The sequence below is a fragment of the Caenorhabditis remanei genome, chromosome X (genome assembly GCF_010183535.1).
Source record: "Caenorhabditis remanei strain PX506 chromosome X, whole genome shotgun sequence".
Classification (NCBI taxonomy): Eukaryota; Metazoa; Nematoda; class Chromadorea; order Rhabditida; family Rhabditidae; genus Caenorhabditis; species Caenorhabditis remanei.
In genome coordinates this window covers 19,847,464-19,871,653 of record NC_071333.1, presented here as the reverse complement: position 1 = coordinate 19,871,653, position 24,190 = coordinate 19,847,464, and the positions used below count along the sequence as shown (strand labels likewise).

The following is a 24,190-nucleotide window of genomic DNA, read 5'->3' as shown; positions in this document are numbered from 1 at the left end:
TTTCCCGACGGGAAATTTCCCGAAAAAAAATTCGGGAATTTTTTCCCGACGGGAAATTTCCCGAAAAAAAAGTCGGGAATATTTTCCCGACGGGAAATTTCCCGAAAAATTCCGGGAAAATTTTTTATCGCTACAGTAATTTTCAAAGACGCACGAGTAAAATATTGCGCAGGTCTCGGAGCGAAAGAAAGTTTATTTTGTTTTTATTGTTTTCGATTTCGTCATTTTCGAATTCTTTTTTATAGTCTTTTAACGAAATGGGCAAATATTCGAAGTATTTGCTTGATATCGCCGGCGGAAAGAAGAAATGTACGATGTGTATCCACGAATTTAATCCGCAAAAAGATTCAAATACTAGACTGTATAGTTATCATCTGAAAACGAAGCATCCGAATGAATGGAGAAAGGTAAAGTCTGCTTGAATGTGTGGTTTTCTTAGAAATTCTGTGTTTTATTTTAGTTGACTGGAATCGTGTCGGAAGAACTCGGAGAGCCCAGCCCCAAAAAAACTGACGTCCGTCAAAAAACGATTGAGGAAGTCTTTGCGGAGTCGGGCCCGGATTCTTCAAAAAATAAACAGATTGAAAGGGCAATTGTTCAACTCATTACTACCGCTTCACTTCCAATTTCTATTGTCGATCACGTCGGATTCAAAAATTTCTGTCAGTTAGCTGTTCCTCGTTTTCAACTCAAAAGCCGCCATCACTACCAGCGAAAAGTTCTAGTAGATTTGTTCTGTGAGTACAAAAAAAAACTGTCGGAAGAGTTGGATTCTGCGAAATATGTATCAATCAGTTATGACGGTTGGAGCGATTCGTCGAATAAACATCAATATCTGGGAATTATTGTCAATTTTATTCAAAAATCAGCGCTCACTTTCCGACTTCTTGGCGTTATTGATATCACAGAAGAGCGCCACACTGGATCATTTTTGAGTAAGAAGATTCGAGAAATAATCGAAGAATATCAAATCGAAACTAAAATTTGTGCATCGATTCGCGACAGAGGCTCCAACGTTAAATCCGCGGCCGAAATGCTCGCTTATCCTCATTTCGATTGCATGGCGCACAAATTGAATTTAGCAGTGGGAGAAGGCACTGAATCATTCAATTCTCTACAGAATGTTTTGGATAAGTTGAGAAAGTTGTGCAATTTAATCAATAAGTCTGGAAATAATCGTAGAGAATTCGATGAGATTAATAAAAGTTTGAATTTGCCGCCACTCTCACTGAAAAAGCATGTAAAGGTTAGTTTTCCGTTGTTTGGAAAAATCGTAACAAATTTATTCAGGTTCGATGGAACACAGTTCATGCGGTTTTTGAGAGAGGGTTGAGAGTACGTGATTCTATCGATTACATCTGCAGTGAACATGAGAACTGGCCTAAACTGACAGAAACTGATTGGAATACGGTTCAGACTATTGTTACTATCCTGCAGCCCATCGTGGATGCGACTGTTTTAATTCAAGTACATTTTCCTTTTTTTATCTTCTGTACGGAGAATATTTTCAGAACAGGGGAATGTTGTGCTCGGCAATTATTCCATTGTGCAAAGTTTTGTTGAAAGAATTGGATGGCATGACTAGTTTCAGATCATTCTGTGACGCTATTTCAAGGAAACTGAATGAAGAATTAAAGAAATATGAAGAAATTGAATATTTGCAAATTGCTACTCTTCTCGATTGTAGATTCAAGGTAAATGTTGTGCTCATTTCTAAAAAAAAAAGAAAATTCAGGATAACTTTTGCGATGGAACCTACTGGAAAGAAACTCTTTTGAAAATCATGAAAGAAGAGATATCCGGAGAGCATGATGAAGTTACTGAAGCAATTGAACCCCCAACTTCCTCAGACAATCCGTTTTCTAGATTTTTGAAATCTAAAACTTCAGAAGTAAAAGGAAAGAACGTGAAATGTCCATCAATTGAAGAGGTTTGCACAACAATTCACATTTTTACATGCAAATTTTCCAGGAGCATTCGAAGTGGTTTAGACAACCAAGCAATATGGATGAAAATCCTATTGAATTTTGGCAACGAGCAAGCACAACAGAATCATTTCCGACTCTCTCCCGTTTTTATCAAAAGTATTTGAGCTCTCCAGCAACGACAGCAGAAGCAGAACGTCTGTTCTCGTCGGCAAAAACAGTTTTGACCGATAATAGAAAACTGTTGAGCGCTGAGAGTTTTTCGAAATTGATGTTCCTCCAGCAAAACGTGAAGTTGATGGGGTTCCAACCTCAACAAACCCACTCAGTTCACATTTCTGAATGATTTCCTTGTTTTCCAAATTTTATTGTTCTAATTTCTTCTTTCATTTTTTGTTGTTTCTTTGTTTTTGTTATTGAATGAATTGTTGAACATTGTTGATGAAAATAAAAAATGTGGAAAAATACGCATTTTGGAGCTATTAAATGTTCGTTTTCAAAAATTCTCGAATTTCCCGAAAAATTCCCGATTTTCCGGAAAAAAAAAGTCGGGAAAAAAATCGGGAACTCGATTTCCCGAAAAAAATTTTCGGGAAATTTTTCGGGTTCCCGATTTCCCGAAAAAAAAATTCGGGAAATTTTTTTGTTCCCGATTTTCCCGAAAATTTTTTCCCGACCAAGCCTGGACGGCACTCAGTATTTTTTTACAGCTGATGCAGGCAACAGAATTCTGATGTACCGGACGGCCTTTGAGTTTTTCTAATTATGCAATCTGAATAAAAATTAAGATATTTCTTAGTTTTGTAAACGTAGCAGCCACATTCAAAGGAAATCATCAGAGAAAACCTTCAAAGACAATACGACATGAAGAAGTACGAAGAAGATCTCCTGCTCGACCAGGTCGCAGATTAGTAGCGCATTCGATTGTGGTATTGCACCCACGCGTGTTTGGCTGTGAGCTCAACCGACAAATTTCGAGGCAAACTTTCTTTGAAGGTTCTTCTTCTTTGGTAGTATTGAAAAAAAAAATTTGGTTATCTTTATCCGCAAACTAGGATTCAATAATCTATTGTTTACGTTACTTGTGCAATTTTTCCTAAAACACTGATAAGAGTCGTCTAGTATTGACAACAGGGAACTGATAAAAAGGTATTGGATGAATTGCTGACTTGTTTGTTTTCAAAAAAACCATTCTTCTCGGGAAGCTACGTAAACATATGTTCACATCACAACACTTTTCACAAAACGTGTCTTTCTATGAACACTAGACAAGAACTGGGAAATGAAAAGGAAAGAAAACTCCACCTAAACAAGAGATTGGTGATACCTTGTCCACTTAAAGCAACCAAAAACTCAAAAATAACAATATTAAGTCAACAAACTATTCACTTGATTGATCAGACGAAGGAAACTTGCGATTTAGTACTTTTTAGGGAAAAAACCTGGAAAAATCTTTATCGGCTTACGCTTGGACATTATAGGGCGAGCCGTTCTAGCCGCTACCGAATGAACATTAACAGGATTCAATCTTCATGATTGGAACAAACGTGCTACATGGCGCAGCCGGTTACGGTTTTTTATAGGCGAACGTCGAGCGATGCATTCAAAATATAAGAGGTGAAATATTCGAAATTTTCCAGCGGGATATCTTGTCTACAGAAGGAATGCAGAGAAAAAACGTGACCAGAATCATGCAGTTTTTCAGATCTATTCTTTCACCAGGAAAGATGTCATCAATATTTTGTTTGAGGTTTTGAATTACACTTTACCAGCTTAGGCTGACGCGCATTCGGCGCGTTTTCTCGCGGCTACTCCACTCGGGTTCACTTAAAATCTTTTTTGATAATAATTTGTATTTTTAGAAATGAAAAAAAAAAGTCGACATTGTGACAGAGATACGGACAAACCCCACATGCGTTTTATATGATAATTTGTGTCCAGGGTGACATTCGTATCTACCCCTGATTGAACAATTTTCACGTGTTTCAAAGCTTCAATCAGAGTGTGTCTTATAGAACTTTTAGTTTTACTAGTCATGAATTTCAGGATGCATTCCTGTTACTGTTTTCAGATTTTAGAATGGTGAGTTTTGATGGCCACTCGAATTTTTCAGGACTCCATTTTATTTTGATACTTACTTTTCAAAAAACAATTAAACGTTTGGACATAACATTCTGTTATTTTTCAGCGGGAATAATGTAATTTGAGAACGAACAATTTTGCTTCTCTTGGGTTTATCACCTATAAACTCTAGATCAGCAAAGCCATAAAACTCTTATCTGTTATGTTTTCAGAATAGTGAAATCAACAAAATAATGAATTGACAAAATAGTGACTTCAGCATGTTCACATTTCAAAATACCAGTTTTTCTTCGAGATGGCGTGAAGTGTGCTGAATTTTTCAAAAATGTTCATTGGAGTTCCTTATCTGTGCATTATCTAGTCGGTTTCATGAAATGTTGTTGAAATAAGAATCAAAATCATCCGTTTTAGAGAATGATTATAGTGTAATGTGGGAAGAGCTTGTCTGAAAACCAACAAGAGGTGGAGACACTGATTATTATAAAACTCACTGTTAATTTGTAAACAACCATATCCGATCAAAATGAAGAATCTTCTGTTCACTGTTTTCATCTCAATTTTCCTTCATGCTATTCCGACGTTTTCTATATCATGTTATAAAAAAAGTCCTTTTGATGAAAGGATTGAGTATATAGACAATAAAGTGTTCTGTTTCGCCGCCTTTGATCCTGTTTCTCAATCTGCCGCCTTTGGAGGAGGCCAACAATCAAAAGTGAAAAATATATCTTTTGGCAAAACCAATCACGGCGACTGTAAACTTATTACTGTAAGTTCAACGTATGATATGATAATCAGAGTGATCAGTACACGATTTTCAGTATGAGAAATGGGAAGTTTTTACATGCAGATGTATTACGGACTTTTGTAACTTCCCTATCACGTATGAAGAATTTGTTAATAGAGGACACAGTTTGAAGGAGGCTTGATTGTTGGATCTACGAAAATCATCATTTTATTTCATTTTACTGCTGTACATATCTGTTTCTGATTCAATTCGAATTTATAATAAAGAACTTCAGAATTTTTGTGGTGTGAACTTTTACATGATTTAACAGCTACCCGGTAGGTTGTTGCTCTATCATCTCGGTTTTTCAGTTACCGATATATAAATTCAGTTTGTAGCGTCTTTTGTTTATCAAAGTGAGAGTTCAGAGTACGCCATCTTGATAAGAGTGATTCTTTCCGAATGTTTTTATCAGTTTCAAACATGGGAGGGGTGGCAATGTCTGGGAAAGAAACTTGTCTCTTTTTCATTTACGATTAAAGAATTTCAGATGTTCCTTAAACATTTCTGATATATGCAAACGTTCTCTGAGTAATGAAGTTTGAAAACATGATTATTGATGTTTTCTTCAGGTTTCAGAAACAAAAACAGTTATATTTGCAGACAGAAAGTAAAGGTTTTTTCATCGTGATTCTGAAAGCATGACTCCCCAGTTTCAGATAATTCAAGTAGTTCATGACCAGAGACTACAAATTTAAAGAGATCTCTGTAGCCAGTTAAGACTGAACTCCTGTGTTCAATCAATTTCAGATAATTTTTGCTTTAGTTTACAAATCCTTTTCCCGAAGCCTTTTCTCGTCTACTCTCATTATTGGAAAATTGGAATTTTTCGGTTCTACCGTCCCTTCTTGTTGAAATTAACCACATCGCCTTACTACACCCTTAGACTATCCATTTTTTCGCAGTCGTTGACAGGTAAGTGTAACCAGAAAATGTCTCGGTGAAGACAATGAGAAAATCTGAACGAATTGCAGGTCGCAGCTGCCATTATACCCGAATTTACACGTCAAGGAAAAGAGTTGCAGGTGTTTTTGATGGGAAACGGAGAAACGTCAGTTTTTGAATATAAGAGATTCGCAGCCAATTAGTTACACGTGCACACTCAAATAGATTTTTTTGAGGAAGCAATTACATTGTCCATATGTAATTTTCTATGGAGTGCCCGTACAAAAAGTTTCAACAACCAAAATTGAGCTCTATCTTATCTTTTTGACATCTCCAAGACCTGTAGAATATTTACAGGAAATAAGCAAAGCGTCATATCTTTGTGACTGATTTTGTATGTGTTCAGTTTCTAAATTACCCTTTTTTAAATTCCTGTTTATTAACAATGAAAATTCATTATTCTCTACAGTCAGTTTCCATTTTCAGTTGTCAAGGCCCGGAAAATTGACGCCAAATTTAAATATTCAAATTTTTTTCGAATTTTCGAATTGTTTTTGCGAAAAAGTCAAATTTTCGACTATCACTGAGAACTAGAAGAAATTCTGAGAAAGCATCAAAAATGGTCACATTTTTGATGAAAAATTGAAAAAATTTCAAAAAAAATTGGGAAAAAAGGATAATTTTTTTGAAGCCCGGCCTTCGGGCAGGGCCGGGCCTTGAAAATTTTCTGCCGGGCCGGCCCGGGCCTTGACAACTATGTTATTTTCTATGTGCAACACGTACTCTACCCATAAGATGAATACATAAAAAGATGATCGTAGGAATTTCCTCTCTTCCCGACTGGCTTTTCGGCATCCGTTGCGTCTATTTTTTTTCTGCGCTCTCTGACTCTCGCATGACTCAACAATTGTTACGTGTGCGCTCGCTCTTCCTCCTCCTTTTTTTCTTTTTTCGACCACCCATGACACTCACTGCACAAAAAATGTTATAGTGACACGTCTAGAGAATTATAATACACCTATCAGTTGTTATAAACGTATAAATGCAAGATACAATTACCGTGGCACGTTTTTAAACTTTTGAATAAGACGTTTCTTTGAAAATTTGCATGAAGTTTGAATCAGAATTGCATTTAAATCTCATATTTCGTTTTTTGAGCTGATCTTATTCAGTTCATTGGATTTCCTTCTTCAAACAAAATTTGTATATTTTTTCATAGAGTGTCCGACTTTTTTGTTTTACTTCTGACGTTTTGATATTTTAATACTGACATTGAAATGAAACACTTCATTTTGTCTTTATTCCCCTTGTAATTTCCCACGACAATATCCTTTCCCATAATTTCTTTTATTTGAGTAATTATTTGGCTAATTATTTGAGTAGCTGTAGTAGGCGGTCCTGGATTAACACCGATATTGACTGAAGGCGGTGCAACAATCTCTCTTTCCTTTATTTGTTATTCATCCGTTCCTTATGGGGCTATTAACCTTCGGAAAAAACAGCTTTTTTTCTCCGTTTTTCGTCGTTTCTATCGGCAAATGACGTGAATTAGCCCATTATTTCCTTACTCGTATTTCTTGTAAACATTTTCTGTCAATTCTGTTCCTAACACAAAATTCTTTTTAGTTCATCACTTCCCCCGTGCTCCTATCGACATCATGAACTACCTTTGCCTCAAAACAGTGCTCCATCATATGGATGCAGGAAAAAGGTTAGTCTGACAATAATGTATTCCAAAAACTTAATGCTCAACGAGCATATCACAGTTAATGTGGAAACAGAAATTTGTGTTCATCAAATCTCCAAAAATCATCTTTGCAACTGATGGTTGTGGTTTTATGATCATCAACAACCCAGTTCGTAAAAAAACTAGACCTTGTCGTCATAAATCATGCTTCCTTGTCTCTAAATTGTTTTCTAAGCGTACTAAAAGATTGCCAACCTGCCAATCAAGCTGATTTTGCGATTGCGCTTGGTGGTGGTCGTAGTAACCACGATCAAATCACGTCATGTCTCTTTGACAAGGATTGAAAATTATTGAATGTGCTACTGAGCTGTATTTGATTTTCAGATCTCACTGAATGTGAATGTAACATACCTTTCAAAACAAACCCTCTTTTCCAATATTTAAACCTGGAAAATAAAAAAATAGATCAAGTTTCGCGCCACTCGTGACTACAGTCACACAATTTTGCCACAAGCCTTCAAATCGTATTGGACCTTTATCAGTGATACTCGTCAGGTTTTTAAATGCATAATTATAATCATTTAAAAAAATGAGCGTGAATGAAACACTTCCACGGTCATTCGGTTCAGGAATCCACTCCCTCTTCTCGATTGAACAAAGTGAAAAACTGCTGCTCAAAGAGCTACTTCTAGTCAAACCTAGCTGTCAATTGATGTTAAAGCACGAGATATATACTATAGACCGTAATTCTTACAACTTTCGCCGTTCTAGTTGAATGTTCAGCTTTGAGAACGTGTTGCAATATCATTGATTGTCCCACCAAGAAAGTTTACAATGGATCATACAGATCTAAAGTAGAGTTTCGTTTTTTGTAGTTGACAACTTTGTACTAAATGTAAGACTAGAGAGTTATGATCATTTTGAGACGACAGTTAAAAAATCGCACTATTTTTTATTTAAATAGGTTGATTTGAGAGAGAAATTACTTTTTCGATACGTTACTAGCTAGGGAGTACTTTTACAAAAGAGTTTTCAACTACAAAAATGAGGTTCTACTCTTGATCTGTACGATTCATAAAAATATTACTTGGTGGGACAATTTTTGATGTTATGAAAGTTGGAGATTCTAAATTGGAAAAAGCAAAGCCTAGAAATTGACATGTCGACAAAGTGATTTCTCCCTCAAACAGAAACTGTTGGGTGAAAATCTTTTCTATTCAAAAACCGTTCCTTACCTCATGACGTTCCACCGGTTCACATCAAAAACACCTGCTACTCTCTCTTTTTTTGACGTGTAATGTGTGTGACCAATGGATGCTGCGACCAACAATTAGTTCAGATTTTCTCATTCTCTAATACCGAGATATTTTTGGGTTACACTTACCTGTCAATAAGAAAAAAGGAAAAATATATTAGTCTAAAGTTGTTGGAAGCAGATGAGGTTTTTTTGAAAGAATGGACTCAATATCACAAAATTTACTTACGGTTTTCAAATTACAATTCCTCACACTTGGTCTGTTCCGGAGAATTTTGAGTGATGTTTTGAGCAAAAAGTTGAAATTAATTATTGATTTCAAGGAGACCCTCACGAAACATATGCTTTCAATTTTCAAAATCTGCTTGTGCAAATTCAGTATGCTTAAACTAGTTTTCAAAATTATAATTCTATTCATCAAGGGACGTTCCTCAAATTACATGAAGTTTGACATGTTTTGCAATGCCCAAACCAAAAATCAGAGAGCTGGAAATAGTTCAGTATCACTTGTAATGAAACTAGAAATTAAACTTCGTGAAAATATGAAACATGTTTAGGATAGTATGACTAGATCAAACAACGTTCATACCTTGGAACACTCAGTAAAAACAATTTATCTTAAACTAACCTCAACGTTCAGAATCGTCCTGCAAAAACAATCCCCACGGATCCAACGAATTGACAAGGAACAATCGGCAAAGATTGGCACGTTGCAACTGCCTCCAGGAGTTCTTCAAATCGATAGCCTCACACTTCGATTGGGAATCGTGCGGTATTACCCAGGTGGACAAACTCCTGACTGGGTTCGTGAAGAAAATGAAAATGGAGGAGTCGAATTTGACGTTGGAGATTTCCGAGGATTGGCTCAAGCGCAGATTATCCCAAGACGAGAGCTTGACAGAGCCCCCAATGAAGAGGAAATAGAAGAAAAAGAAGCTGCGGAGCAGAGATTGCAAGAAATGGCTGATGGCTCGGAGGAAACTGATGAAGAGGAAAAACTGGAGCTTCAGAAAATAATTGAAGCTTTCAATTACCGAGTATGGATTTCCCAGTTGAAATATGAGGAATACGTTAGACTGACTGTAACATCAAGAGATGGTTTATTTACCATTGAACATGTTAAATATGTCATGTCTCTGGAAGACACCTGGAAATACTTGATTAAAAAACTAATTAAGCCCACTGTGCTGGTAGAGAACTACCTCATGACTTCTGGCACCGAACCAGAAATCTGGCCATTTGGCCCAACCATGAGAGTGGCCAACTTGAGAGCTGAGAAGAGATTTTGGAATTCTAGAGATATGCTTCTCTTGAGAGACGCGCTCTGGACTGCTCGTTTCAAAAGTGTACTGTTTTGACGGGTCCTTCCTCAGAATTCCGAAAATAATTTTGAATGGGATCGAATCGAAAGTGTAATCCTTGAAATGCACATTTGGGCATTTCAGTTTAATAATCAGGTTTTTATTCGGCGCTTCATTGATTATAAACTTTTGCGCCAGATGGTCGTTCAATTCACCAGCACTTCTCCGAGGGCGAGTTTCGAGTGATTTGAGAGGAAAATTGCTCTCCAAAGAGAGCGCGTCTCTCAAGAGAAGCATATCTCTAGAATTCCAAAATCTCTTCTCAGCTCTCAAGTTGGCCACTCTCATGGTTGGGCCAAATGGCCAGATTTCTGGTTCGGTGCCAGAAGTCATGAGGTAGTTCTCTACCAGCACAGTGGGCTTAATTAGTTTTTTAATCAAGTATTTCCAGGTGTCTTCCAGAGACATGACATATTTAACATGTTCAATGGTAAATAAACCATCTCTTGATGTTACAGTCAGTCTAACGTATTCCTCATATTTCAACTGGGAAATCCATACTCGGTAATTGAAAGCTTCAATTATTTTCTGAAGCTCCAGTTTTTCCTCTTCATCAGTTTCCTCCGAGCCATCAGCCATTTCTTGCAATCTCTGCTCCGCAGCTTCTTTTTCTTCTATTTCCTCTTCATTGGGGGCTCTGTCAAGCTCTCGTCTTGGGATAATCTGCGCTTGAGCCAATCCTCGGAAATCTCCAACGTCAAATTCGACTCCTCCATTTTCATTTTCTTCACGAACCCAGTCAGGAGTTTGTCCACAGGTGGATATTCAAATAGAGCCATTTGTCTATTCTATTCAAATAGAGCCATTTGTGTGTGCAGAGTTGCGCCACTTGTGTATGCAGAGTTACGACATTTGTGTATTCTAGTAGTGATTTGAATAATCCCGTGACCAAAGCCAGAACACTCTGCGAAGAAAAGACTTTTGCAGAATAGAATGGAAGATGACGAAGACACAAAAATATAGAAAAAACCACACCTATACAAATTACCACATCAGAGTCACAAACAAACCTTTTATACTTAGGAAACCATGCAGTTTTGATTGGTTAGCTCAGAGATATGCGCGTGCACATCTGATAGTGTACATTCAGACCTTTCAAAAAAACATTTGATTCAATACTGCCAAACCGATCGGAGACTACCAGAAGAAGTGATTGTTAGTGGATACAAAAGGTACATTTTCCTCCTTAACTACTTTTAACGTTTTGAAAAAATATATGCAATTTTTATTTTTCAGTCAACGATACCCAATCCACTTCGGGTTCCCGCTTCAGGGAGTAATCGACTTGATTGGCTCGGTGCATCGTAGGAAGGTTGACGGCGTTTTCCACTTCATCATCAATATCGAATGTCAGTAATTATGATAATTGTTATTTATTCATTATTTTCTCAATATCATTCTTTCTAAAATGATTTTTTGTGCTATTGAATAAATTTGAATTTAAGTTGCAAGATTTGACATGGTTTTTACATAGGGGGGTGGGGCTAAAGAAAAAATATACGGTAATGTTTTTTTGAAAGGTCTGAATGTACACTATCAGATGTGCACGCGCATATCTCTGAGCTAACCAATCAAAACTGCATGGTTTCCTAAGTATAAAAGGTTTGTTTGTGACTCTGATGTGGTAATTTGTATAGGTGTGGTTTTTTCTATATTTTTGTGTCTTCGTCATCTTCCATTCTATTCTGCAAAAGTCTTTTCTTCGCAGAGTGTTCTGGCTTTGGTCACGGGATTATTCAAATCACTACTAGAATACACAAATGTCGTAACTCTGCATACACAAGTGGCGCAACTCTGCACACACAAATGGCTCTATTTGAGGTGCATGCACCTCTATCACTCAAAGGGTCCGTCGGGGGGCAATTATATAAATAAGAAAGACACTTCAGATAGAGAGAGCCCCTCTATTTTTTGCTGACAAATACGTCGAACCTCGGTACCTGACTAACTCTTAAATTTTATTGGTGTCAATAGGTTTTTATGACGAATTCATCAAACAAAAACGGGGAAATTTATCCTTAATTTTTATAGGAAACCACGTTTTTAACAACAAAAATGATAAAACAGTAATGTGAAAAAACAGTTCTGACTATGTGAGTCTGGGTCTGAGTCTGAATAAAGATGGCCAACTACAAAAACCAAATCTTATCAAATTTCTTTCAACACAACAACCATAAAGTTTCAAATCTGTCAAGGACTCATCGATTATATCTTCCTGCTGCTAATGGTATAACTTAGGGTATGATTTGAAATCAGGTCCCGGAGCGTAGATTTGTTGAGATTAGGGAAAAAATGGGTGTGAGATGGTCCAGAGCTTTCAACCAACTCTTTCTTTCCAGCAATGTGCACTTCTTTAAGCGGAATTTTGAGAAATTCCTACTGTTTTGAAGTTTTAAATAATAAATTTGAGCCTGTTTGTTTTATTGTTACACCACATGAAGGAAAAATGTTCAAGTTTTATTTGACAGGGGGTGTGAGAAATAGTAAAAAATAAAAATGAAAGTTATGGAAAAGATTCAGGAGAAAGCTTCAAACCGACAGACAAGAAAAACCGGAAATTTCGTCTATGTAGACAAAATTAATAAGTATAGAGTCTGAATACACTATTAGCCACCATCGTCCTCCGAATCACAAAAGTCATCATCACATTCCTCGTCTTCTGAGTTGTTCCAGTAGCCATCCCAATCGTCAATGTCAGTGCCATCCAAAAAATTTAAAATGAGATCACCAGCATCTGGAAATAATAGGATTGATGTTAAACTAAACGATGATTTTATGTACCTTCTGCTAATTGAGGACCGTTCTCACATTTTCCAACTTTCCCGATTTTTTCTTTTTCCTTTCCTTTCTTGAGGAAGGCCAAGTGTACCGTTTTCTGAGCTGGCTCTTTGGAAGATATGAAGTTTGCCACATCTTTGTTTTTCTCCAGGAAGCGAATGAATAGCGCATCAAAAAACGCAGGAAGTGCATCAAGAACTTGACCTCGTGCGGTGTTGAAATCTCGTTTGACTAAGATACGGTACATACTCCATGGTCCACATTCAGCACAAGCCGTTGATGCGTTATAAACCCTCTCTTGGTATATTGTAAAGATTTTAGCCCAGTCGTCGATTTCAAGCTTAAAGTTGATTTATTGGAACGTGATTAGTTGGAGGAAATGTAGAACTGACCTCAAACTTTTTCCACTCGTCGGTGAGCTTCTTGCAAGTCTTAACATGAACTTGTAGTTGCTCTTCATTGTCAAATGATTTCTTACAAAGGGTGCACCTGGTGAATTTCTTGTTGGTGAATGCACCACAAAGTTGGGAGAGCTTGTATTGCGCTAGCAGATATGCATTGGTTGAATAATAAGCATAATCCTGAAGAAAAAAGTCAGTTTCACGCGAATATAGTTATGTAACTGACAAACATTTTGTTGCGATAGTATTCTGTGCACTCGAGAATATGTTTGAAATAATTATATCCGGAAGCAAATGTTTCGAGACATTTGGAACAAACTGAAAATTTGAAATGTTGTTAAATGTAGCTACAACAAAACATTTCCAGACTTAGTAAATCCGTTTCTTTCTTGTTAACACTCGGGGGTTGCTTATAAAATAGGTAGGTAGTTGTTGGGTGATATAACGGGACATCTATCAAGTGACAGAGGATTGTTAGGGGGAATCGGTCTGAAATATAAAATGTTCAAAATTTAGAAGTTTTGGGTTTCAAAGTAACCGCTAGTGACCAAATTTAAAACTTTGGAAAATAGTTGATGGATTGGTACCAGAGAATACGGCGAAAATGAGAGTTACAGTCTTTCTAGTTCAATTGAAACAAAAATTCGATTGACTATCGTATTTATAATGGTTCCACGAATCGGAAAGCCAAAAATCAAAAAAAAAATCTGATGATCAACGATCAACAAAAAATAGAAGCAGACTAACTTGAGTCATAACCGAGAGTAATTTTTTCCCAAAATTTACAGAAAATGTTGAAATACTAACTGAATTGATCCACATTCGTTTTGATAATGTTGGATTTTGAGACAACTAATTAAAAATTGAAAGAGTTTACAAATTTTAAAAGACAAAGAAGAAAGTATCATGACGCATAATGATTTTTTAGTTTTTTCTGAAAAACAGAATTTATAAACAAACAAGCGGAATACCGGAGTGTTGTTTATCTTTTTGGAAATTCGGGGTAATTCAAATTTCAATTTTTGTATGGTTCATGTAAACTTTTAAATTTACAGTAACTATACTTGAAACGTGTGTAATAAAATCTAAACATTTAGGATGTGTGGCTGCAACTCTTTTTTTTTGAGATTTACTGTTCTAGGAAAAACATTATCATAATGGGGAAAGTTTACTATCTGACCTGACTTGAGTCCACCTCATAAAGTTAGCGCTTTATTCTTTGCAAATGGGTGCCCGCGTTGGCACACCCCGCTATCTGATGGCTCTTACGACGTTCAGCTTCTCATATTCCTTAAGCTTTGTCTGCCTGTCGTTTCAAGTTTCGGTTTTACATGGTCCATCATCTTCATTTTCAACCATCACCGAATGCTCCAGCAGACAAATTGTGGAAGATATCACTCATAAAGCATAAAAGACAATCATCACTGCAGTGATGGTTTAAACTTTTCACATCTTACAATTCTGTGCTTCTCCCTACGAAAACTCATTGGGTAGGTCAATTAAGAAGAATTATGTGTTGTCCGGAAGCAGAACGTATCCCATTTACTGCATTTCTTGTCAGTATTGGTAGACAGTTTCTTTAGATGGTACCGACATTGAAGATAATGACGGACACTAACACTATACAATATTGTTTATAAATCAAATATAGAGCGTAGTCGGATTATCTTTGTTCTAATTGATTTAACATACGTTGTCTCTAGTGTCATCCCATTCTTCTTCTTACACCTTATTGCAACGGTCCTGTTCACACGTACGACCCTTCACATCAAAAGATTTTTGCCAGAGCACATATTTCTTTCTTTCCTTTTGTTCACGAATGTCACCTCCTCGCTTATCTTCTTGGGAAATCAGATAGTTCAAACGAACCTTCGAGAACACGCTTAGCCATGATAATCCTCACCGACATTTCCCCTCTGCTCACCTTTTTCTTTTTTCTCATTTTGTTTCTAACCCTCCAACGATTAATCGGTTTTCTGGTTCGTCTATTTTAAAAATCTGGTGTGAAAAAATTACCAAAGCTAATATTTCCTAGAAGCCTAAAAAGAACGAAAAAAGAAAAATAGGTTAATTATTATAATTTTATTAACTTATTAGATATATGAAAGTTGAACAGAAAAAGTATGTGATAAATAATAGGTAAAATTGAACGTGATAATTAAGATTTAATTGCTATCAATAGTCTAAGCAACCGAACTTCTTCTTGGGCACTCGTTGACGTTTTCTCACATTTTCCTCCGAAGTTTTGATCTCGTTCTGAATTTTCCGCTTTCTCTCTTTCTTCGGTTGTTCCGCTTCTCCATTATTGTTTTCAATGCCGTCCTTTCCACTAAACCATTTGTCCTCTCGAATTTCTTCAATAGTTGCTCGAGTTTCAGGATCGACGTCGAGGATATTGCGGAGAAAAGCCATCACATCAGCGTCGATAGCGTTCCATGGAAGAGCGGTTTTGTCCAAGTCATTCGATATCCAATTCTTCAAATTCGGGAGGGTCGCAACTTTCCACGGCCGACATCCCGCAATCATCTCAATGAGAATAATTCCACACGACCATATGTCCATTGGTTGTCCATCGACAAATTTCTTTGCGGCTTCCACTTCAGGTGCCCAGTGGGACTTTGTTCCGAAGAGTGACACCTTGATATTCCTTCCTTTTGCATCTCTAAATTTTGTTGCTGCTCCAAAGTCACCAATTTTGAGAGTTCCATCAGAGGAGAAAAATAAATTTCCAGGTTTCAGATCCCTGTGGACTATGCCTTGATCGTGAATAAAAGCGACTCCATTGATCAATTGCGTAAAGTATTCTTTGGCGAGTGTAAGTGGCAACGATCCTTTTGCTACGAGTTTCTGCTCCAAGTCTCCAGATGCGGCAAACTCCATGAAGAAGTAAAGAAAATCTTTCGTTTTGAGAACATCATACAATCCTATAACATGCTTATTTCCTACTTTGTGCAGTTGGTTGTGGATGTTGTATTCCATCAGATTCTTGGATCTTGCTCCCAGTTTAACTCGCTTGATGGCCGCGGTGGTGTTTTTTGAGCGGTAGAGCAACACGTCGCCGAATCCTCCTTTTCCAAGATTCTTGAATTCGTTCATTTTGATGTTTCCGTCGATGATGTCGTTAAAGAGCTCGCTGTCTTTTGGATATCCAGCCATGTTGAAAGTTTGGCACGAGGTAAAGTTTCTAGCAGAGTAGAGAGTAGCAGGATAGCAGTGAAAGTAACAGTGAGAGTAGATTGAGTTGTTCTCTTTTCTCCTCCTTATATACGGTCCGTGTATGATGACAATGAGTAAATTTGTAATCGTAGTAAAATATATCGATTGAATATACGGAATGACAGATGTGTCATCTAGATAAGATCTACTCCTATCGCAAGGTCAATATCATCATTCAGATCCAGAAATGAAAAATTGAGATATAATGTTTAATTTCAAAAAAAATCAGTTAACATACATAAACACTGATACTAATTTGAGCATCATCCAGTGATTTTATTTTTGATTATTCGCTGTTCAATGACGTTTAATTGGAATTGGCTGGGTTACGGTAAAATATGAAACGTTCTGCAAAACTCAATAATTCTGGGAAAACTCATTAACATTTTGCGAAAAGTCAATAAAATTCTCCGAAACTCCATAACGTTTTTCGAAACTCAATAATTTGAAGTCCTCAAGAGAAAGAAAATCTTAGAGTTTCGAAATTGAGAAAAGTTTACAGTACGAAACAAGCAAGCTTCCCACACACAAAATCTGAGAGTTGAACCGTCCGAAACTGATGTTCATTAGCAGGAATTACAGATACTGCTCAATTAGTGGTGCCTCCAAGAAATTATAGGGAAAATTAGGATTCATGTCGTGCTAAAGGAAGAGACGATTGTTGTTGGAAATTGAGTGTGAAATCGGATTCCTGAAATTTGATACCTCAAACTATTCTTTTTCAGCCCATTCCCCGCTTCATTCAAAAAAGATATCTAGGAAAATAGAATACATAATAAAAAGAGTAACAGAAGGTAACACCAGTTTATAAATTTCACATATTTATTCAAATCACTTCTTCAAAAACAATTTTTTTTTTCAAAATATACATTTGTACGCTGAGCAGGTTGTGATGGTGCAGGAGTTGGAGCTCAAGCTTAAAACAAATTGCATTTATTCGATAATATGTGTGTAGATCAAGAGTAGAGCTACATTTTTGTAGTTGACAACTTTTCGTTTGCTCCGCCCACTTACAAGACACGCGCTTTCAAAGAAAAGTGGGTGGAGCTAGAAAAAAACTGTCAACTGCAAAAATGAAGCCATATACTTGATATATTTCAAAATATTATTTTTTTTTAACCAGGGCTTTATCAGGAGCCGTTCTGGGTTTTTTTTAAAGTTTGCTACGTTTCAGCACTTTTTTTTTGGTTTTTTTCGATTTAGACTCAGAAATGAAAGTTTTAGCCAATTTTTTTGTTTTAACAGCCTGCGTCCTTTTTAGTCTACAATGGAGGGTACAACTTTTTTCCACATACGGTCCCAATGGAGTTGCAACTGTTCAAAACTCTTTAAAGAGTGTACGTACAGGAAAACTGTCAACTACAAAAATGTAGCTCTGCTTTTGATCTACATGTCAAGTGGGTATCTGTGCAACAAATACATAACTAACCATTATCTTCATCGACTTGGTCTTGCACATCCTCTGGCTCCCCATGACTGCTCGCCTCTCCATCAGCCAATCGATGAGTCCTTCCTCTTGGTTTTCTTTTTGCATCTCCTTCCTGAGCCGGTCGCTTTCTGTTCTGTGCTCTCTGCCTGCGAACTGGTCGTGGTGCTGAAACTATTAAATTATATCAAATAGTTTTCAAGCTGAAACTGAAAGGAATTGGCTTACCAGCGGCACTTGAGCTCAAGACTTCTGGAGCAAAATCTCTGAATCGGGGACCGTCTTCTACTTTTAGCTACCGTATCCTTCCTGTCGCGCAGATTCGAACGACGAGCTGAAATGTTTTTACATCATTTTTACATACCGTCGTCATACAACTCACTGGAATAATCAATAACAATTTTAGTCTCCGGTTTCCGAGTCCTGTGCTCACGGTCTGGATCTCTTGGTGGTACCACCTACTTCCATCGGATTTGGTTTCGATTTGGTCGCTCTTCTGTAATTAAGATTAATTGCTTACGGGTTAAGTTTTGCTGACTATCTCACCCTTCTCCAAGTACTGCAACTCCGAGAGGAAGTAGTTGAGCAGGAGAATTCATTAGAGGTCTGAAATTAGGATCAGGTTAAGTTTATTTTTTGAAAACATGTTGAAACTCACCACAAAGCCAACACAACCAGTTGAAAATAATGCAGAAATAACAAAATATTAGAATTTAATAAAAATAGGAGTCCATTTTTCGAATGCTATACCGGTAAGCTTTCTAAAATTGTGAAATTCTAATCAGATTTCGCTCTTATATACATAGATTCTGCGCTCTCTTCTCTCTATATACTGTGAAGGTTGTTTTTCATAACAAGCCAATCTCACTAGCCTGAATCTCTGTTTTACATAAATCTTTCTTTGTCGGAAGGTTACACAAGGTGACTCATTACCGCGCCCGAATGAATTTCGAAATTGAGATACGTTCAAAGTGCGAAATGAGAAATCTGAGGCAATCTGAGGGTCATCTAGTACGAAAAATTTGCCGCCACAACACTTCAATCACTTTAATCGCATACATTACCGCTGAAAAGTTTATCAACTTTAGCTGTTTTCAGTGAAAAATGATCAACTTTGACAGTGTATTTCGGTGTCATCTGATTGTCCTAGTTTTGTATGGGTTGGACAGAGCAAAAATAGCACATTATTTTTGTAGCTGATCATATTTTGTAGGGACACTACCATAAAAGTTACAGATAATCAAAGTCATTTCACCCTGAAACCGACAAGCGAAATTTAGGAGTTTTTCATTCTGACAATCTGTAACTTTCAAGAAATTGTTCCTACTAAAAATTGGTCACATGTCAAAATGATGTGGTATTTTTGCTCTCGCCAACTCATACAAAATAAAACTTGTGGGACAAGCTGTTTGAAATGTTGTCTAAAACGTTTCAAAGGCTAATAACATTCGGATTTCTAAAATAAAAAATGTTACATGATTTGTTTTCTTTTTTACTATACTCTACCTTTCCCCAGTTACGGTACACTCACCTCCTCTTTTTATTCATCGTTCAAATTTTCATTGCTTGTCAAGAGCCACCTGAACGAATACTGCACAAATTCCAACTTCACCGGATAGACCCTTCTTATACTCCTCTAAAAGGATGCGCTCGACTAATTTCAGAGGCGGGTCTGTTGACATTCCTGAAACTCTTCTGAAAATGAAAAAAAGTTCTTGAAATTTTTTAGATCTGAAAGTTACAGTACAGGAAGTAGTTATCATATAAAGATATAAAGATTACAGAAACTGATTGTTCAATACATTTTTATTCAAATAAAAATATAAAGTTGTAAGTGAAGCATTATGGGCGGCGCGGCGCGATGGGGAGAATTATAGACATCATAAAAGTCAGATCAGATTACACGGTGCGTCGGTGTAGGCACAAGGTGGTGTAGAGGTGGTGAGGAGGCTAGAAAATTGAATATTTGGGTTGTCTGTGTGTTCGGATGTCGTGATGTCCGCGTGGATAGGTATTTTACAGCGTTTTAAACATTTTTATTGGAAAAATGGTTCGAAACGGCTCCGAGAGATGTTAACGTGGTCTGAGACCCGTTTAGCAGTGAAAAAACGCAATTTTAAAAATTCAGTAAATCAGAAATGCTAAATTTTAGAAAATTCAGCCTTCAGACCCTCTGAGGTGGCTAATTACAAGCAAAAAAGGCATTTTTAAAGCGTGGAAAGCTCTGACAGCTGAAAGTAACAATTTTTGAAGTTTACGATCTAAAAATGGTCTGAAATACCATATTTTTCAAATTCTCCCCCTAGAAACATATACATTCAGATGCTTTTTTGTGTTACAGTACACTCACCTCCTCTTTCTAATCGTCATCCAAACTTTCATTGCCTGTCAAAAACCTCCTGAACCAATACTGCACCAATTGCAACTTCACCGGCTCCGTGTTCTTATTTGTCTCCACAAAAAAGCGATTTATTTTCTCACATGCTTGATTGGCGGTCAGCCCCTTCTTGTATTCCTCTAGAAGGATTCCCTTGACGAATTTCGGAGGCGGGTCTGTTGACATTCCAGAAACTCTTCTGAAAAAGAAAAAAAGTTATTGAAATTTTTTTTAGATCTGAAAGGCCTCCCTAAAAGGTATAGTGTTTGAAGTTGTGCAAGTCGGGTTATATTTAGGTTTTCTACATTATAATAAAAAGATTCTGAAAACTTTTTTAAAACATGTTGAAACTCACAATAAAGCAAGAACAGCCCATCAAAAACAATGGAGAAATAGCAATATATTAGAATTTAATAAAAATAGGAGCCCATTATTCGAAAGCTATACCGGTAAGCTCTCTAAAATTGTGAAATTCTAATCAGATTTCGCTCTTATATACATATTTTCTGCGCTCTCTTCACTCTAGATATTATAAAGGTTGTTTATTATAACAAGCCAATTTAACTAGCCTGAATCTCTGTTTTACATAACTCTCTCCTTGTCAAAAGGTTGCACAAGGTTATGCACTACCGCGGCCAGATGTGTTAGTAAGGCCGTTGGTCGGTATACCCGAGCAATTTGATCGTGTTTACCGCACAATAGTGAACCAAATACATCCGTTGTACCAACCGGTGATTGTTTACTGGAAACGTCTTCATTTAACCAGATCTGGAGCATGCGTCAAACCCATAATTAGCTGTGGGTTACTTGATGTGAAGGGCGGTGCACCATAACACGGTAATCCTGTTATTGCAAATGTACCTAGTTCTGTTTGTGAGAAAGGAGACACCTGTCAAGTTGAGCATGCTGTTGAACTAGGAACGGTATCTCTCAAAAGGTTATTAACTTCGGCTGTTTACAGTGGGAAATGACTAACTTTGATAGCGTATTTCGGTTTTCATGAAGGTTGGAATCCTTGTTTTAGTGCGTATCGTAGAGATGTATTCATATAAGAATTTTGGAGATCTTGCTCCTTCATCGGACTACGAACGTTGCCGGACGTCGTGCTCTATAAGGTTTGTTTTTTAATTCCATGTGGAACAACATATCAGTATGAAAAGTTTGAGAGCTCATAACTCGATTCGCGGAGTCATTTAGCAGGCTTTGACTGCTGAAATAAACTCAGAGTGGCCCAAAATACCTATAACCAAATTTATAGATCGTTTGAAAGGGGCGTCTCCAAAGTCTTCCCTTGTTAGATTTAGCAGTGAAAGTTTGGCCATATGTTTCTATCTGAAAAACTCGCTGTTCAATGAAAATATTTTGGCCGAAAATTCAGTTATTCAGGAGGAAATCTGAAGTTTATTGACCTGGAATTTCAAGAATATTTATTATCAAGGCTGAAAATCGGATTTTGACATAATTTAATGGGAATCCACAGTCCTCACAACGCATTCCATGAAAAATTTGGGGAGGTTTTGGAAGGTTTTTGACAAACATCCACTTTTTCATTAAAAAAATCAGTTTTTTACTATAAATTCGTGCCCAAAACAAAATTTTTGCTTGATAAACCTTGATTTTTCATGTTTGGATGTCGAAAATCATATATTTCTCGTTAGAATACCTCTTTTGCTCACCGAACCATTTCTCTCTCCGTTGTGTCTTATCATTGCAATTCATCATCTTCCTTTCGGCCTAAGTAAGAGAGAGAGAGACAAAGGTCAGTCGGTGAAAAGGAAAGTAATTTGCCCCGCCTAGATTTAGATAGATCTAGATGTCCATAATACAAGGCCAGAGTGTGATGGTGGTAGGTCTATTGCTGATGTTGCTTCTTACTATTTCACTCCAATCTGCCGCCGTTCCATCTTTTCAACACGTACTCTTTGATGTTTCTTACTGCGTCAACCTGCGCTGCGAGTGGCGAGGAGTAGGGAAGCAATGCAAATCTGCCACGGTCCTCGAAACGATTAGCTAAGCAACTTTCAATTATCATATCAACATAAATATTTAAGGACTACGGACATTATTTCAAATTTCTTAAAGACGACGAGTCAGATAACGATCTTCTCATTCGCATAAAGGTGAGCAGAAATAGTAGAGATAGGCTATAAAACTCTTCCACCAGAATAAATTAAAAAAAAGAAACTTTCAGCTTCGTCATCCTCTAAATACGTTTATGATCGTGAACAACGTTGAACTGGGTGAGATGTGAAAAGAGAAACGACTGTGGTGCAATGTGGCATACCAGTTTTTTAGTCCAAGAGCTTACGAAATGTTCTTCGAATTTCTTCTAAGCCCTGGCATACCCATCGAACTCAGACCAAAGCTTCACTGCTAATTCTAAGAAATTATGTGAGTCTGTTGTTGTTTTTGTCCGTTTACTTCAATATTGCATTGCGAATAAATAAAAATAACGCTTTTGTTGTTTATTACTGATTTTCTTCAGAAGCCTCGAAGAAGTTGGTGCTAGAATAAGGATTGCTGTGTTTCTCAATTCCCAACTTCCCTGTCTGGCGCACCTAGAGTTCTTTTTTAAATAGCAAATTACCTTCAGGACAATGCTAAAATAAGGAAGGCTTATTCTCTGTTACTATTAGAGTGGCACACTTCTTACATAACGGTGAAATTTAGAAAAAGTACATAAAGTACAAAAAAGTACAAAAATAATTTTCAATACCTCAAAACGGTCAGTTCTGTCATTTAATGCTTCCCCGGTCAGATTTTGACACCTGCTTATTAAAAAATGGACGAGCTTGAAATTTCCAAAAAATTTATGTTTAATAAAGCTTGTTTGATCTTATGTACTAGTGATAGGTTGGATGCAAGTGAAAACCCAACCCATCTAGTCCTGTTTTTCTTCTTGGCCACAGAATACGAGCGAGTTGGGTGAAAGACACCCAAGCCATCAAGTATCCACCCAAATTACGAGCAGGTTCCGTAGGCTCGAGAATAGTTTCTCCGCATTCTGGGAGTGGTTTTCTGGAACATTCGAATCACCATAATTTGAGTTGATGCACGGAGAAGATGTTTGATTGTCCATCTGATTCTTCCCACTTGATCTCGATGTCTTCCGGACACATCGAGCTGTGATGAGTCTTCTTCCGGCAATGATGGCACTTCTTGTTGGAAGTGCATGGGATGTCTTCCTCGTGTGGAAGCAGGCATTTGATGCAGAGACTATCCTTCTTCAGCTTCTTCTTTCTGTCCTTGTAATCTGGGTCATTGAAGCAACAACCTATTTGCTGAGAATCAATTCTAAAAGTGAACAGCCTTCGACAAGCATTCAACATGAGCTATGGTAAATCCCGAAGGATCCAACCCACCACTTTCCGGCAAATGACTCATCTTGACTGAACGTCCCTAACAAACTATAAACTGATAATCAATTCTAATAGTGAACAGCCTTCGACAAGCATTCAACATGAGCTATGGTAAATCCCGAAGGATCCAACCCACCACTTTCCGCCAAATGACTCATCTTGACTGAACGTCCCTAACAAACTATAAACTGATAATCAATTCTAAAAGTGAACAGCCTTCGACAAGCATTCAACATGAGCTATGGTAAATCCCGAAGGATCCAACCCACCACTTTCCGCTAAATGACTCATCTTGACTGAACGTCCCTAACAAACTATATACTGATAATCAATTCTAAAAGTGAACAGCCTTCGACATGCATTCAACATGAGCTATGGTAAATCCCGAAGGATCCAACCCACCACTTTCCGCCAAATGACTCATCTTGACTGAACGTCCCTAACAAACTATAAACTGATAATCAATTCTAATAGTGAACAGCCTTCGACAAGCATTCAACATGAGCTATGGTAAATCCCGAAGGATCCAACCCACCACTTTCCGCCAAATGACTCATCTTGACTGAACGTCCCTAACAAACTATAAACTGATAATCAATTCTAATAGTGAACAGCCTTCGACAAGCATTCAACATGAGCTATGGTAAATCCCGA

At 37.2% G+C, this 24,190-nt stretch overlaps 5 protein-coding genes across 5 annotated transcripts; 1 reads left to right on the top strand and 4 right to left on the bottom strand.

Annotated features, from left to right (window-relative positions):
- Nucleotides 1–9,181: 9,181 nt before the first annotated feature.
- GCK72_025985 (uncharacterized protein) lies at nucleotides 9,182–9,976 on the top strand (the record flags this gene model as incomplete). Its single annotated transcript, XM_053736595.1, has 1 exon — nucleotides 9,182–9,976. The coding sequence occupies one exon, from the start codon at nucleotides 9,182–9,184 to the stop codon at nucleotides 9,974–9,976; it is 795 nt and encodes a 264-aa protein (XP_053580161.1).
- Nucleotides 9,788–10,558, bottom strand: GCK72_025984 (uncharacterized protein; the record flags this gene model as incomplete). Its single annotated transcript, XM_053736594.1, has 1 exon — nucleotides 9,788–10,558. One exon carries the CDS (start codon nucleotides 10,556–10,558, stop codon nucleotides 9,788–9,790), a length of 771 nt encoding a protein of 256 aa, XP_053580160.1.
- Nucleotides 10,559–12,585: 2,027 nt separating this feature from the next.
- GCK72_025983 (uncharacterized protein) lies at nucleotides 12,586–13,390 on the bottom strand (the record flags this gene model as incomplete). Its single annotated transcript, XM_003099968.2, has 4 exons — nucleotides 12,586–12,713; nucleotides 12,761–13,097; nucleotides 13,150–13,338; nucleotides 13,385–13,390. 4 exons carry the CDS (start codon nucleotides 13,388–13,390, stop codon nucleotides 12,586–12,588), a joined length of 660 nt encoding a protein of 219 aa, XP_003100016.2.
- Nucleotides 13,391–15,333: 1,943 nt separating this feature from the next.
- GCK72_025982 (uncharacterized protein) lies at nucleotides 15,334–16,314 on the bottom strand (the record flags this gene model as incomplete). Its single annotated transcript, XM_003099944.2, has 1 exon — nucleotides 15,334–16,314. The coding sequence occupies one exon, from the start codon at nucleotides 16,312–16,314 to the stop codon at nucleotides 15,334–15,336; it is 981 nt and encodes a 326-aa protein (XP_003099992.2).
- A 3,045-nt stretch (nucleotides 16,315–19,359) lies between these two features.
- Nucleotides 19,360–20,363, bottom strand: GCK72_025981 (uncharacterized protein; the record flags this gene model as incomplete). The annotated part of the gene is made up of 2 exons (XM_053736593.1): nucleotides 19,360–19,495; nucleotides 20,197–20,363. The coding sequence occupies 2 exons, from the start codon at nucleotides 20,361–20,363 to the stop codon at nucleotides 19,360–19,362; spliced, it is 303 nt and encodes a 100-aa protein (XP_053580159.1).
- Between the last annotated feature and the right edge of the window lie 3,827 nt (nucleotides 20,364–24,190).